The sequence below is a fragment of the Erithacus rubecula genome, assembly GCF_903797595.1.
Source record: "Erithacus rubecula genome assembly, chromosome: 27".
Lineage (NCBI taxonomy): Eukaryota > Metazoa > Chordata > Aves > Passeriformes > Muscicapidae > Erithacus > Erithacus rubecula.
In genome coordinates this window covers 700,205-716,629 of record NC_136679.1, presented here as the reverse complement: position 1 = coordinate 716,629, position 16,425 = coordinate 700,205, and the positions used below count along the sequence as shown (strand labels likewise).

Sequence of the window (16,425 nt, the reverse complement as noted above, 5' to 3'; positions counted from 1 at the left end):
AATGTGTGTTCTCTAAGTCAGCCACACTTCTGAGTTAACAGGGCACATTTTGTCAGGGAAAGAGCTTTCAGGTGTTGCTTCTCCCCACCTGTAATATCATGAGCATATGAAAATGAGAGATATTTTTGGGACCCTGGCTGGTAAGATCTGCCTTGGCCAGAAACAAAGCCCAGAAATTATGTTCTTCTTAGAAAACAGGTGAACAAATCCATCCTATTTTGCTTTCCAGTTGTTTCCCTGGTTTCAAAGATCTACAGACTTAAGTGGGATATGGCAAATAAAAGTCTTCCATCTGGATTACCCTCCTCTGTGCTGGTTTGGACAAAGGAAAGTCACAAATATGACTGACAGCAGTGGCTGGCAGGATCTGTCAGTGCCTCCAGCGTGATCCCTCCCTTGTAGTCATAGTGGGATGAGGCAGTGGCAGCTTGCAGAAGGTCTCCTCAGGCACCTGGAGATCTGCATTTTCTCTGGACATTGTGCCCCTGCTCAGATACACTCACAGCCTGTTGCTTTGGCAGCAGGGAAAACAGTAAGGGATTCATGATTGCAATTCCTTGCAGCTGAACCTGAACCAAAGTCACACCTTGAACCTCAGTGACATTTGAACCTCAGTGACATTTGAACCTCAGTGACATTTGAACCTCAGTCACATTTGAACCTCAGTCACCCCTTGAACCTCAGTCACAAGTGCCTGTGCTCTCTGCAGCTCTGACTGACCCCTGTGCTCTCTCTGCAGCTCTGACTGACCCCTGTGCTCTCTCCAGCTCTGAGTGACCCCTGTGCTCTCTGCAGCTCTGACCCCTGTGCTCTCTCCAGCTCTGACTCCTGTGCTCTCTGCAGCTCTGACCCCTGTGCTCTCTCCAGCTCTGACTCCTGTGCTCTCTCCAGCTCTGAGTGACCCCTGTGCTCTCTGCAGCTCTGACCCCTGTGCTCTCTGCAGCTCTGAGTGACCCCTGTGCTCTCTCTCCAGCTCTGACCCCTGTTCTCTCTCCAGCTCTGACCCCTGTGCTCTCTCCAGCTCTGAGTGACCCCTGTGCTCTCTGCAGCTCTGACCCCTGTGCTCTGTGCAGCTCTGACCCCTGTGCTCTCTCCAGCTCTGAGTGACCCCTGTGCTCTCTCCAGCTCTGACCCCTGTGCTCTCTCTCCAGCTCTGACCCCTGTGCTCTCTCTGCAGCTCTGACCCCTGTGCTCTCTGCAGCTCTGACCCCTGTGCTCTCTCTGCAGCTCTGAGTGACCCCTGTGCTCTCTCTGCAGCTCTGACCCCTGTGCTCTCTCTGCAGCTCTGAGTGACCCCTGTGCTCTCTCTGCAGCTCTGACCCCTGTGCTCTCTCTGCAGCTCTGAGTGACCCCTGTGCTCTCTGCAGCTCTGACCCCTGTGCTCTCTCTGCAGCTCTGACCCCTGTGCTCTCTCTGCAGCTCTGACAGCAGCAGCAGCCCGGGGGAAGCTGGAGGTGTGCCGGCTGCTGCTGGAGCAGGGCGCTGCCGTGGCTCAGCCCAATCGCCGCGGCGTCGTGCCGCTCTTCAGCGCCGTCCGGCAGGGCCACTGGCAGGTCAGTGCCCCTGGGCCAGCCCTTCTCTGCTGGGACTGCTCACAGTGAGAAGGGTTTCTGATGCTTCTGTCTCCCCCAGCTCTGGCTGGTGCTAACTCCTGTGTTATCACAGAACTGTGGAATGGTTTGGGTTGGAAGTGATATTAAGAGACAGCCTAATTCCATCCCCCTGCCAACCTTCCGCTGTCCCAGGTTTCTCCAGGCCCCATCCAGCCTGGCCTTGAACAGTTTCAGGGATGGGGCAGCCATAGCTTCTCTGCTTATCTCACCATTTGAGTAGCAAACGGGATGCTCATGACTTACAAGAGCATTTTTCCTGTCCTTATACCTCCTTTCCTTTTTACAGTCCTTAATCATCCATTCAGCAATCCCAGGGGGGTGGAAGTTTTCAGCAGGTGTGCTCTGCTCCTCCTTGCCCCTGGTGTCTCTGAGCTGTGGCTGTTGCAGGTGGTGGATCTCCTGCTGACCCACGGCGCCGACGTGAACATGGCAGACAAGCAGGGCCGGACGCCGCTGATGATGGCAGCGTCCGAGGGACACCTGGCCACTCTGGAGTTCCTGCTTGCACAAGGTTGGGCCGTGTGCTGGGAGGTGCTGGGGACTGGGCTGCATCCCACATCCCCTTTGTTTCTTCTCTGACTGCCTCAGTCAGGTCAGAGAGGCCTAAAGGACGAAGGATGCCTTTGGAGCCCAGAGGTGGAAACAGCTGGGGAAGGGTCTGGAGCACAATAAATGATTGAGGAAGTTTGGAAAAGGGTCAGCCTGGAGAAAAGGAGGGTCAGGGTGGACCTGCTGGCTCTTCACAACTCCCTGGCAAAGAGGGAGCAGCTGGGTGGAGGTTGGGCTCTGCTCCTAGGGAATAAGGGACCAGAAGAAACAGCCTTGAGTTGCTCTAGGGGAGGTTTAGGGCTGGGAAGATTCTTCACTAAAAAGGTTGTTCAGCTCTGGCACAGGTTGCTGAGGGCAGGTGTGGAGTCCCCATCCCTGCAGAGATTTAAAAGATTTAAAGATGTGGCACTTGGAGACCTGATTAGTGGAGGGCTTGATAGTTCTGGATTCAGTGTTACAAAGGTCTTTTCCAACCTGTGATTTCCAGCCTGTGATTCTACATTGTCATTCCTGAGCCTGTACCTTGCAGCCTGTGTCCCACCTTGGCATTCCTGATTGCCCCAGGTGCTGTTTGCCTCCTCCCCCACTGACACTGTGCTGAGAGCACTCCTGGAAGTTCCTGAGCACACCTGCAGCAAACATTCCCATGCTGTACTCCTGCACACATAGCTTGTGCCAGCAGGGAGACCTCTCACTCTGCTCTCAGCTGCACAGCCCTTGCAGAGCAGGCAGGTGTTATCTGGGATGGACGGGAACATTTCAGAAATTCTCATTGCTCCCACGTTTGCTGAACATTCTGGAGTCAGGGAATCTCGTGCTGGGAGGTTTGGAGTTTGTCTCCTGGAGAAAAGCACTGCAGCAGCAATCCATTAGCAGCTCCTTGCAGGAGCAGAGCTGCAGATATCTCTGCACACTCCAGAGGCTGAGCCACAGCTGTGCCATGGCAACAGGAGATGTGTGTGCTGGGAAAGGAGTGTTCACTGAGAGCTGCTCTCACATCTGTCCCTATGCCAGCACTGACCCCTTGGTGTGGCAGCACTTTCCTCATCCAAGAAAACGTCAGTCCCCCTCTCCTTGGCGTGCAGTTGGCAGCACTGTGTCCCACAACGTTGTATTTATGTTGGATGTAGTTCAGGGAGGAATACTGCTGGAAATTGTGCACTTTTGGGTAAGGGGGAGAGGAGTGAGGAAGGGAAAATACGTGATTTTTTAGGAGAACTGAGCTGAATTGAAACAGCAGAATGGTCTTCATCTCTGACTCACACAGGCTGGAATGGGGTTGGATTAAGTAAAAAGAAAGAAAACAGTTAAAAAGATGATGTCTCAAATGAGGAAAATCAGATCCACTGTGCTGCTCAGGAAAGCCCTCAGAGGTGGGCGTGGAAAAGTTTCAGCTTGGTGTGAATGGACTCGTTTGCCATCAGAGTCTTTGATCCCACCTCAGGGGGTGGGAGAACCATTAATAAAGGAATGAATAATTGTGTCCAGAGCACTTTGGAAACAAGCTGTCCTTGCTGGGCAGAGGCTTTAAGCTGCACAGCGCTGAGCAGCAGAGAGCTCTGGGGTGAGCTGCTGCTGGTTGTTGCAGGTGCCTCCATTTCCCTGATGGACAAAGAGGGCCTGACAGCCCTGAGCTGGGCCTGCCTCAAGGGCCACCTGCCCGTGGTGCGTGCCCTGGTGCAGGGCGGGGCCGCCACCGACCACGCGGACAAGAACGGGCGCACGCCGCTGGACCTGGCGGCGTTCTACGGCGACGCCGAGGTGGTGAGTGGCCTGAGCTGCACGGGGAGGGCCCTGGGTGAGGGCCACACCATCCTATGGTTCAGCTTGATGTGGCAGTGCACACGTGGAGTTCTGGCCCTCTGTATAGGAAGAAGCAGGTCTGAGAGTCTCAGAGTGGTTGGAGGTGGAAGGGGTCTTAAGGTGTGCCATGGGAAGGGACACCTGTCATTGTCCCACGCCCTGTCCAGCCTGACCTTAAACACTTCAAGGGATGGGGCAGCCCCAGCTTCTCTGGGCACCCTGGGCCAGGGCCTCACCACCACTGCAGGGAAGGATTTCTTCCTAATACAGTCAAAACCTACTTTTGTTTTCAATTTAAAGCCGTTCCCCCTTGTTCTGTCATTCTGGGCCCCTGTCCAAATTCCCTCTCCATCCTTTTTAAAGCCCCTTTAGCCACTGGAAGGGGTTCTAAGGTATTCCTGGAGCCTTGCCTTTTCCAGGCTGAACAATCCCAATTCTCCCAGCCTCCTAAGCAGAAGTGCTGTAGCCTTTGGAGCATCTCCATGGCCTTCTCTGGATCTGCTCCAACAGGTGGATGTCCTTCCTGTGCTTGGGACCCCAGAGCTGGATTCAGCCTTCCAGTCTCACCAGGGACCAGAATGGAGTAGAGGGATGGAATCCCCCTGTCCCTGCTGCTGCCCACAACGTCCCCTCAGAGCCCATGGAGGCAGTGGAGTAGAACAAGCTTGTGCCAATCCTGCACCCCCAGCAGGGTGTGGGGCCTCACCCAGGAGCAGAAGTGACTGTTGGGCTTCTCTGTGCAGGTTCAGTTCCTGGTGGACCACGGGGCCATGATCGAGCACGTTGACTACAGTGGGATGCGGCCCCTGGACAGAGCCGTGGGCTGCCGCAACACCTCGGTTGTGGTCACCCTCCTGAAGAAAGGAGCAAAGATAGGTAGGAGCAGGGCTCACTGCCTCCAGCTCTGCTGCCAGTGCTCGGGCAGGACTCAAGCAGTGGGGCTGGCATCCTAAAAAACACCAGTGTGGCCCAGAGGCAGCCTCAGCCCCAGCTGCTGTTTCGCACTCGGGAGCAGATGGCGAGTCAGAACTACTTGGTTCTCTTTAGCAAAACGGGGAGTTTATTTTTTTTTTCCTGTCGCATTACTTAGAAAAAGTTAATCAATAAACAACTGTTTCTTTGGCAAGGTCTTTCCTCTGGTAATGCTTTTTCTATCTTTACCAGTCTGAGTGGCCAAGTGTACTCTGCCCATGCCTTGCTGTGAGCTGCTGCGTTCACTGCTCTGTGTGTGCTCCAGACTCAGTGTCCCTGCACTGTCCCCACAGCTGCTCACCTCACGTTTTCCTGTGAAAGGGGATTTTGCTGGTGCATTGGCTTCCTCGCTGCCTGCCTCTCACAGCTGCTTTTTTTCCTTTCTTTTCTTTTTTTTTTTTTTTCACCTTCATCCATTTTTTTCCCCCTCTCTCCTACAACTTCTTGTTTTCTCCTTTCTTTGAAGGTTGTCAGACGTTACCGAGTCGCCCACGAGGTATATCTCATTGCTGTCAGCATCAGCTTCGATCTGATAGCTTTGTCAGCCTTGCTTTCTCCTGTTTGATTTAGTCTGCATGCGTCCCCAACACCTCTAATCTTTTAATTTACCTCACCTTCAAATAATTTTTAATGACTGTTGCAGAGAATAACTTGAACTCAAAAACTAACCTGCTTCCCCCAAAATGTACTGAATTTACTTATAGAATAGTGTTGACTTATTCTTCACCCACACTAATGAGCTGTCCTCAAATTTTTGCCACTCCTTCCCTCCCAGTATTAGTCCTTGAGGTAGGAGCTGGCTCTGCAGGGTGGCCCCTGTGCAGAACCAGCATCCCCAGCCCAGTGATCCCTTCAGCAGCACATAGATTTCCCTTTCCCTTGTCATTTTTTCTGCCTTAATGGATTTCCTACTCTAGCCTTTCACATCTCGTGAAGCTGGAAATCACAATCCACTTAACCACAACCAGCTAGCAAAGTGCAGATTCCCCAGTACACTTGCATAGATCTGAGTTTAGAAATCAGTGGCTTTTATGTAACTACTTTGACTTTTCCTTTAAAGGCAGTTTGTTTCCCCCACGGCAGCCTGTTCCACATTCAGCACTGCCCTCTTGTGGAAACAGCTCTGTCCTTCCCCAGACCATTGGGATTAACCTTAATGATTGCAAAGGAAAACCATTGCAGTGGGGATGGCATTAATTTAGGTGTCAGAGGAATTGCCAGCTCAATCCTTTGGAGCACTCTACCCTTTGACCATGCCAAGTTGTTCTCTCCAGCAGAAATTCCCACCCCAGGGTATTTTTTTCCACCCAGCTTCCTACCACCCTTGCATTGTATGAGTTCTTTACCCATCATGCATCCTGTACACTACAGGTCCAGCAACCTGGGCAATGGCAACCTCCAAACCAGACATCATGATCATCCTGTTGAGCAAGCTGATGGAGGAGGGAGACATGTTCTATAAGGTGAGAAGGGTTTGGAACATGGAACAGATGCAGCATCACTTGGTGTGAGGGTTTTTGGCTGTGTTAGGTCAGTGGTTGGTTCTCCCCAGCCTACGTGGTTCTGTGATTCTGATGCTGCTGCCTTAACCCATGGCAAGTAAAAGCTCCTGCTCACAGCATTCCCTGTGCTCCAAACCATTTGCTTTTGGTTAGTGGGGTTGGAGAAGAGGGGATTGGTTGCCTAAATCTGTAACAAAGTTGAAGCAAAGCCAAGTTGCTCTGGATTTGAGCCAGCACTTCATTTCCTCTTTGAAAACAGCAGGACCTAAGTGTTTGTTGGGAGTGCTGCTGCCACTGCATCAGGTCTGGCAGCTTTGTCACTACCTAGTGGGCTCACTGTTGGGAATCAAGGCAATGGGATAGAATACCCCAGAAAAACTCCTGCAATGAAAACAGATTGTCAGGACACAGCTGGCTTTGCCATGTCCTTAAGCCCATGGGAGCTGCATTCCACTGTTGCAGTTAGGGAGTCTTTTCTTGCCCTGTGTTTGTTTTAAGTTGATCTTTAAAATCTGGAGATTTGCACACACATAGAAATTGTGCAAGTACAACAAAGATTCACTGTGAGGCTCTAAGGGTGAAGCAGAAAATGTGCAAAGCTGGCATTGCAGTAGAAGTTATCTGCCAGGGATACATGACACAGCTGAGAAACCTGAGGCTACAGGGTTTTAAAACTCATTATTTGTAGCTGCAGAATTTATGTCTGGGTCACAAGGAACTGTGTGTGTCCTAGATCCCATCCTGCCCTCTTTCTCTCACCCTGCCTGCCAGCTGCCCCCCTTCAGGGTGCACATTGTCCCATCCCAAAATTAGTTGCCCAAAATAGCAGAGATGAGTCACCTTTGAAGGTGACTGTTGCATGCCAATAATTATAAATGGAACCCAGTTAAGAGACTCAGATGTAGAGTTTTAAACATCTCGAGTCCAGGGAGGTGAATCTCACCCTGTTTGTCCAGGTTCAGAGACACAGCAATGACCTAACATTTATCTTTGCTATTGCAGAGGCTTCTCAGACCCCCAGAGCTCCACTCAAAGTCCCACAATTTGTGTTCCTTACCCTCCTGGAGGTGTGTTAAGCTTTGGGTGGAGGGTCTTTCCAGGAATGGGTAACTGATCACCCAGCTCAAAAGACCATCCAGCCAGGAACCAGATGGAGTTGTATCGAGTTAACACCATTTCTCCACACTTCCTGCTTAGTGTGGCAGCTCTGTATGAAGTGGGAGATCTCAACTTGCACAAGTTAAATGCCTTTCCAGCTCAATGTTCCCTTGATCAAATGTTCTGCCCTTGGTTTCTAGGAAAGAGCTGAGTAGTGAAGTTGTGCTCCCTTTGCCACCTCAGACATTGGTGGGGCTGGTGAGTGAATTCTCTGCAGGGAAGTAAACTCAGCCCAAGGATGATTTTTGACATGTTTTCCTTCTGCTATAATAGAAAGGTAAAGTGAAGGAGGCTGCCCAGCGCTACCAGTATGCTCTGAAAAAATTCCCCAGAGAAGGGTTTGGAGAAGACTTGAAAACCTTCCGTGAGCTGAAGGTCTCACTGCTCCTCAACCTCTCCAGGTGTCGAAGGAAAATGAATGTAAGTGTCCCCTGTGCTGATGGCCTTGGCACAGCCCAGCAGCTTTGTGCCTCTGCAGAGACACATCCCCCAGCCACCCCTGGCCACTCATCTCTGCTCTCTGGGACCTGCTTGTCCTTCACAGAGCACTGCCATTTCTCAGTTCCACAGCAGGAGTGATTTAGCATGCATTTCAGAGGATTAAAAATTCATTGCTGTGTTTATAGCTCTTCTGAAGTTTTTATTGCTCCCTTTTGATGATGATGTTCATGTCGTCACACGGGGGTGGAGGCGTTTTCCAGATTTCTGGGGCAGCAGTGAGGAGGAGCCAGGAGATGTTCTCCTTTGAATGCTAATGAACTTCAAATGAAGGAGCATCTGCTTCAGGGGGTTAGCACTTCCCCAGGGCAGTGACTCATCCAGAAACACCTCCACAAGACTCCTCCTCCTCCCAGAACTTGCAGATCCCTGTCACTCTCCCCACTGCAATCTGGCATCAGTAACCAGCTGGTACAGATGCCTGTTCTGCCAGCCTTCCCTGGCTTTCATTTCCACAAATTAAAGGCCCCATAAACTCACTGAGCAACACTGCTGAGGTTACACTGGAGGGGAAGGGGCTTTCAGGACACCTTCGTTTCTTTTTCTAGGAAGAAAGATGGAAAACAAGGGGAATAAAATCTTAATGCTGGTGAGCAAAAACAGTTTGGAGAAAAAGTGTGAACTTCCTCTCTGAATCAGCCAATTCACAGCTTATCAACTCCAGCTCTTGTCCTGTGCTTTGAGGACAAGATTTTTGGTTTATGATTAGCTGGGGAGTGCCAGGTCTTGTGATAGAAAATTTCAGAGGGTTGTAATTGCTCCTGCAGATTTTGCACCTACAGATGAGACCATAAAGGTGTCTGGCTCATTCCCAGTTCAGTTTGTAACTCCTCAGTAACTGCCACTGCAGTATGAGGATCCCCAGGCAGGATCAAGAGTTGGCTTGACAAGTTTTTGAACAAATCAGAGCAGCACTATTCAGTCCTTTCTCCCAGAGCTGCTCAGGCCATAGGCCAGTGCAGCAATCCAAAGCAGTGCTGGGCTGTGAGTTCTCCCTCACAAGTGCTGAGCTTAGCAGGACAGGAAGCATTCAGCACCAGCAAGGGAGGATGGTGGCAGGATGAAGCAGAGCTGATCATTTCCTCTCATGGCACTGCCCCTGGAAAGCACCCAGAGCAGTTCCATCCCACACTGTCACCCTGTCCCTGCTCCCAGACTCTCCTGCCAGATGGGCCATTGTGAAGTGAGGGTTGATAATGCCATCATTGCTTGCTGTCTGTAAATGATGTTGAATCTGTGAAATATTCCAATATCATCAAGTTTTCCCATGCAACATAAAAAAAAAAAAAAGTCCGTACTAAGTTTGTTTTTCTTCCCATGTTGTATGTATTTTTATTTCTAAATTGATTCAGTTACTTACCTGCACACCTGTTCAAATGACAGGATTTTGGAATGGCAGAGGAGTTTGCCACTAAAGCTCTGGAGCTGAAACCGAAATCTTACGAGGCTTATTATGCAAGAGCCAGGGCCAAACGCAGCAGCAGGTGAGGAGGGGAGAGAGGAGGGGGAGGGGGGCACATCAGGGGTGGGCAGCCACCCTGCAAAACCAGGCAGTGCCCCCATGGCAAGAAATGGCCAAGGAATGTTCATCAGTGAGGTCACAAAATCCTTGAACTCCAAAGTGATTTCTGAGTCTGTGTTTTGAGATGTTTGTCTTAGTGGAATTTTGTCTGGACACCTCACAGCACTGGAGACCTGTGCATCAAAGTGGGGTGTTCTTTTTCAAAGTGCTTGGACTCAAAGTAGAATGTGACTCATGGCCTGTGTTGTGCAAGAGGGAAGATTCATTCATCACAGTGGTTCCTTCTTGTCTCAAAATCTCTGCATCTCTGTCCTGCAGCCAGAATTGAGCCCAGAGCACTGCAGCCAGCTCCTGGAGAGCTGCAGCACAGGGATCTGCCTTGTTCACCTACCTCCCTGAAGGCTAAAAAATGTGAGATTAGATCCATTTGCCATTTCTAATGAGCAGCAGGGCTGCTTGGGAGTCCTGTTTTCAATGACTGGGCACCCTGCCACTGCATCTCTGTTTAATTGGCAGCCAGAATGTCTCACATGGCAGTGCAGGTATGGGAGCCCCTCTGTGCAAAATCCCAGCTCAGCAGACACCACCCCTGTGTGACATTCCATGCTGGAGGCAAGTGTGGAACTGGGCCCCTGGTGCAGGTTGAGCAGGTCCTGATGGGGGAGTGAAGCTGTGACCTTCAGAGGAGCCCTGCAAGCTGAGCTGGACTTGCCCTGCCTTTAATGGCTTCCTCTCCCCATTCCCAAAACATCAGGAGGAGCCTTAGGACCATGTTCCCCTCCAGATGATATCAGCCTCCCACATACCAATGTCCCTTTCTCCCCACGTGTCACCTGCAGAAACTGTCACCACTTTGCTTCTCCCTGTCCCTGTCTGTGCCCAGCAGCAGCCCTGGGGTCACACAGCTGGTAGAAGAGGAGGCCATTCCTTATTCCACCTGATCCTCAATGGCTTGTACAGAAGATTAAGCTGGAGGGATCACAGATGGGGAGCTTTTCCCCCATCTGGGTGGGTTTTCCCAGTCACAGTCATGCTCAAACGTGCAGTTTTGCTCCTGAGTGAACAGTGTGCCTGTAAATGACACCCCCCTTCCCAAAGCTGCACCTCCTGGGTTAGCCTTTCCCTGGGCTCACAGCATCTGGCACATTGCTTGATTGCTTCATTCCAAAGAAGTTAGCACAGTAAAACTGGAGAGAGGAGCCTTGCCCAGCACATTGACCTGTGGGAGCCCCTGAGCTCTGGAGCCAGGCCTGACGCTGTGTGGTCTTGGCATCAGGCAGAAGTGAAATTTGGGCTGGTGTAAGTGGTTGTAGCTCTGTCAGAGCTTGTTTACAGCACTGGTGAGCTGGGCTTGCAGTGATCAGTGTGTTGATGTCCCCTTTTCTAAAACAGAGGTGAACCTCATGGTGATGCTGGGGGGAGTCATTAATTAGCCCCTAATGTAAGCTGCAGGGGCAGGCGTGTTTGCTGGTCTGGGTTGTGCCGTCTCAGAATTGTGTTCCCTTCTTCTCCAGAATTTTCCCTCTGTTTGAGTAACATAAATCCAAGGGAAGTCCATGAGGCAGCAAGCAGTAGCAATCACAGATCTCTCCTTCAGTAACACACACAAGCCACTTTATTGCCCTGGAATCTCTGAGAATAGCTTCATCCAAACCCAGAGTACTCTCAGTTCTCATTTCTGTTCCTTTGTCAAGCAGGCAGTTTTCAACAGCCCTGGAGGACCTGAACGAGGCCATCAAGCTGTGTCCCAACAATCGTGAGATCCAGCGGCTGCTGCTGCGGGTGGAGGAGGAGTGCAGGCAGGTGCAGCAGCAGCAGCAGCAGCAGCAGCAGCAGCAGCAGCAGCAGCAGCAGCAGCAGCCAGCGCCACTCCCAGCAGAGCCAGAGCCAGAAGCCCAGCACGAAGAGCTCTATTCTGTGCAGGATATCTTTGAGGAGGAATACCTTGAGCAGGACGTAGAGAACGTTTCCATTGGCTTGCAGACAGAGTCCAGGCCAAACCAAGGGCTGCCCATCATCCAGAGCCCGCCCCCGTCTCCAGCTCACAGGGACTCAGCCTATATTTCTGGCTCACCTCTTGGCTCCCACCAGGTGTTTGATTTCCGCTCCAGCGGCTCCGTGGGCTCTCCGACCAGGCAGGGCTACCAGTCCCCGTCTCCCGCCCTGTCTCCCACGCACCAGAACTCTCACTACAGACCCAGCCCCCCGCACACGTCCCCCGCTCACCAGGGCTCCTCGTACCGCTTCAGCCCGCCCCCGGCGGGGGGCCAGGCCAAGGAGTACCAGAGCCCCCCGCCGTCGCCGCTGCGCCGGGGCCCCCAGTACCGCGCCAGCCCCCCGGCCGACGGCGTCGGCCTCTACCGCTCGCAGTCGGGCTCGCCGGTGCGCTACCAGCCCGAGCCCGGCGCCGCCGCCCCGCTGCCCGGCCGCCCCAAGTCCCCGCTGTCCAAGGTGGCGCAGAGATCCTTCCAGATGCCGCAGCTGCCCGTGGCCGTGCCGCAGCCGGGGCTGAGGCTGCAGCCGGCCAAGGCGCAGATCGTCAGGAGCAACCAGCCCAGCTCCGCCGTGCACTCCAGCACGGTCATCCCCACCGGCGCCTACGGCCAGGTCGCCCACTCGATGGCCGGCAAGTACCAGGCGCCGTCGGGGGAGGTGGGGGTCGGCCAGGGCCGGCTGGTCTACCAGGGCTCCATCGGGGGCATGGTGGGGGACGGCAGGCCCGTGCAGCACGTGCAGGCCAGTCTCAGCGCCGGGGCCATCTGCCAGCACGGAGGGCTGGCCAAGGAGGACCTTCCGCAGAGACCGTCCTCGGCGTACCGAGGGGGCGTGAGGTACAGCCAGACTCCCCAGATTGGGAGAAGCCAGTCCGCCTCCTACTACCCCGTGTGCCACTCGAAGCTGGAGCTGGAGCGTTCTTCCCTCCCCGCCAGCCAGCTGGGCTCTCCGGACGTGTCTCATCTCATCAGAAGACCCATCACGGTCAACGCCGGCGAAATTAAGCCTCACCCGCCGACTCCGCGGCCTCTGCTCCACTCTCAGAGCGTCGGCCTCCGCTTCTCCCCTTCCAGCAACAGCCTGTCCTCCACCTCCAACCTGACCCCCAGCTTCCGCCCCTCCGCTTCCATCCAGCAGATGGAGATCCCCCTGAAGCCGGCCTACGAGCGCTCCTGCGAGGAGCTGTCCCCGGTGTCGCCCACGCAGGGGGGCTACCCCAGCGAGCCCGCCCGCTCCCGGACCACGCCCTTCATGGGCATCATCGACAAAACGGCCCGGACTCAGCAGTACCCCCACCTGCACCAGCAGAGCCGCGCCTGGGCCGTGTCCTCGGTGGACAGCGTCATCAGCCCCACCTCCCCTGGCAATCTGCCCCAGCCCGAGTCCTTCAGCCCGCCCTCTTCCATCAGCAACATTGCCTTTTATAACAAAACCAACAATGCACAGAACGGCCATTTGCTAGAGGAAGACTATTACGGCCCCCACGGGATGCTGGCCAATGGGTCCCGGGGGGACCTCCTGGAGAGAGTCAGCCAAGCCTCCCCGTACCCCGACGTCAAGGTGGCAAGGACGCTGCCCGTGGCACAGGCCTACCAGGATAACCTGTACAGGCAGCTCTCCAGGGACTCCAGGCAAGGGCAGACGTCCCCAATCAAACCAAAGAGACCGTTTGTGGAGTCTAATGTGTGAAAGACACTTGTTGGAGTGAGACCCTCATGTTTTCAGCACACACTTCCAAGCTTGATTTCCATGCATACTATTATAATTATTATTATTATTATTATTATTACTATTATTATTTTTATTTCTCTTTGATAGCTACATGATCAAGTTTCTCCGGTACTTTATGTGGTGGTCAGACAGCCGTGCACGTGCTCCAGCCCTTTTGTTCCCCAGCTGACTGTGAAGCCAACATCAGCCGAGCCAGTCTCGTTTGCCCAATTCCAGCCAAGTTCCAACCAGGATATCTTAGTCCGTGGTGTGGGGAGGTCCCTACGCAGCAGGAGGTAACCAGCTTCTTTTTCAAGAGACAGTCGCCTTGGATTTCAATTCCTTTTGTCTCAATGATCTCTTACTCAACTCTGATGGGAATTCCTAGGGAATTCCACAGGACCCTTTCCCAGGGCTGCATCCACAGGTCCCTGTGCCAGCCAGCTTGTTTGGCTCTTTGCCCCAAAGAGCAGATGTCCCTTGGTGATGTGATGTGACACCAGGAGCTATGCACAGCACCCTCAATGCCCATCCTGATTCTGCTTTCCTTCCTTATTTAACTTGTCCTTGGCCAGAAGGGGTGGGGATCACACAGCACTTTGCTGCTGTCCAACTATTAATTGCCCTCACACTGATTTCTTTGCTCTGGGGCATTTTACAAGCACTGAGGGTTTGAGGTCAGCTCTTTGTTAGGTGTTGTAGTCAGCCAAGGGAATTGGCCAGGAACCTCTCGTGCATGAACCTGGATTGCACTAACTTCTTCCCACTGTTGGCAGACTGCATCTCACCCACAGCATTTGCATGGGGCAGGTTAGTGTTGGGGACCTCATCTGAGGGGGATTTATCACTTGCAAGGAAGAGCAAAAATTGCGGAAAATTGCAATTCTAAGTATTTCTTTCACCTTTTTTTATAGTGAGGATATAGAGCATGGCATGATGGTTCCAAAAGAGGAAGGGTCCTTCTGCAGTCCCAGCTGTGCAGCATCCCTTCCCTCTGGCTCAGTTCTGCCAGGGAGCAGAGGCTGGAGCAAGAGTTGTGCTCCTCTAAGATCCTCTGTTCTGAAATCCTGGGAAGGGACACTGTGTTCTGTATCTGTACATGGTAGAGACCATGTGTTGCTTTTTGAGAAGCTGTAGTTAATTTATAATTTATTTATGTTATCTATTTCAGGACATTTTCCAGTTCAGGTTGGGTTTTCTCTATTATTTTTTGGTTTTGTAATCAAATGCAAGTCACATGAAGACACCACGAAAAGCAAGGGCCAGTTCCAAAATCGTTTTTGTAGGATTTTCAGTAATTTGCTGAAAATTTCCTTGGAGGTGGGCAGAAGAACATCCTGTATGGATTCCTTTATTCCTGGTGGGTTTGTAATCTGCCTTTTCTGTTCTGAGGAGAAGGGTGGGATGGAGAGTGATAACTCTGTAGCTTGTTTTAAAGCAAACTAGTGCCTGTTGCCCAATGCCAAACCTCACCCACAGCAACTCTAGGGAGGGACTCAGTGCTGAGCAGGGGAGTGATGCCTCCAAAGGGCTCCTGCCCAGCCACTGCAAGACTTGCTGAACCAAACTGTGGGCTCCAACCTGCGTGGTGTGAGTGACACATCCCAGCAGATCACTGCAGCTGCACCCATTCACACCAGATCAGGACAGGCTCTGAACTCCTTAAGCAAACCCTGGCTTCCACGGGGCTGGGTTTGTTTTTTTTTTTCCTTCTGTGTGGCTCAGCACATCTCATTGCTGTTTCATTGCCTGATTTGCTCAGAGGAAGCTGGGACATGCACACCTGGGCCAGGGGAGGCTTGTGTCTCATAGACACATGGAGAGCATTGGAAGGGGGGGTTCCTCTGTGAGTTGGGGCAGTTCTGGGGCTCTCTTGGGCCATTTGGTCTTTGTCACAGCCAGTATTTGGATTGAGGTCAGTGTTTTCTTCCTTGAGGTGCAGCCCAGTGCTGGGTCTTTGCTTTATCCCAGGGCTCAGTAAGATGGGGGCTGGCTGGGACCCCTTCAGTGGGGCAGGTACCTCGTGGGGACACCCAGCTCTGTGCTTGGTTTCTCTCCTTACAAATGGGCTGGGATGCTTTTCTTTCTCCCTCTCACTTTTGAGATAACATGCTCTGTATTGTAAGGAATAACCAGTTTTTCCTCCATCCCCTGGCTGGGAGATGTGTCCTGGGTCTGGAGCAGCAGCAGTCACTTTGCTTAGTGCCTCCATCCTCCACTTTCTGCCTGACTTGAGTGGCTTCCTACCTTTAGTTGCTTCTTTGAAAGGAACAAGTGAGGCAGTTTTGCCTGTCCCCTGCAGTGCCAGCCCTGGGGTGCTTCAGGAGCAGTGACAGCAGAGCTGCCCACGCTTGGTTTGGCTCCTCTGCCTCCTGCTCCCATCCTGTCCTTGAGAGCATCCCCACAACCCTCCTGGTGCAGCTGCTGAGAATGTTTTAAGGGAAACAGAAAACAGCTCACGCTTTTAACACAACCACAAAGCTGAAGATGGCTTGAAACACTGCAGCATGCAGGGTTTTTTTCGCAATTCCACATGTTACATTTTCCACAGGATTCTTGCACTAATGGTTTTCCATCTGTTCTCTCTGTAAATGGGTGCACTTTACTGTTTGAATTTGTTACTATGATAAATACTGGATATTTAAGCGTGAGTAGTGTCTTCATTAGAAAACTAGCAAAAGAGCTCATGTCTCATAGTGTATTTTTCAAAAAAAAAAAGAAGAGAAAAGAAACAAAACTAAGCAATGAATCATAACATTTATAGCACAAGAACTGACTCCTGTATATAAGCATCAACAGATGGAGTAATTTTTGAATACAAAATTATTTGCAGTGGTTTTAAAGCACTTCCCCAGCAATTCTCTTAGGAGCAGTCAGGGCAGGATGGCTGCTGTGGGCACTGGGTAGGTAAGAAGCACATTTCTTCCTGAAAAAGCTCATTCTTGCTCAGTCCCCTGTGTCTCAAAGTCATCATTTGGTCTTTGCATGATTTGAAGCAGAGGTCATTCTGTGCTGTGCATGGCCCTGGTGCTTGGAGAGCACAAGGTCAGATCTCACCCTTCATCCTCCTCTCTTAGCTGTAGGTGTGACAAGCCCAGGCCAC

The 16,425-nt window shown here is 52.1% G+C and overlaps 1 protein-coding gene across 1 annotated transcript in view; it reads left to right on the top strand.

The window, feature by feature from the left end:
- Window positions 1-14,940, top strand: part of TANC2 (tetratricopeptide repeat, ankyrin repeat and coiled-coil containing 2) — a gene marked incomplete at its 5' end in the record, with an annotated part of 105,631 nt that extends 90,691 nt beyond the window's left edge. Inside the window, 9 exons of the mRNA XM_079327616.1 lie at window positions 1,420-1,553; window positions 2,001-2,124; window positions 3,751-3,926; window positions 4,709-4,841; window positions 5,404-5,433; window positions 6,309-6,400; window positions 7,871-8,017; window positions 9,479-9,579; window positions 11,315-14,940. Of these exons, the coding sequence (XP_079183742.1) occupies window positions 1,420-1,553; window positions 2,001-2,124; window positions 3,751-3,926; window positions 4,709-4,841; window positions 5,404-5,433; window positions 6,309-6,400; window positions 7,871-8,017; window positions 9,479-9,579; window positions 11,315-13,301 (2,924 nt within the window). The 3' untranslated portion in view covers window positions 13,302-14,940. The remainder of the gene's footprint in view (window positions 1-1,419; window positions 1,554-2,000; window positions 2,125-3,750; window positions 3,927-4,708; window positions 4,842-5,403; window positions 5,434-6,308; window positions 6,401-7,870; window positions 8,018-9,478; window positions 9,580-11,314) is intronic.
- Between the last annotated feature and the right edge of the window lie 1,485 nt (window positions 14,941-16,425).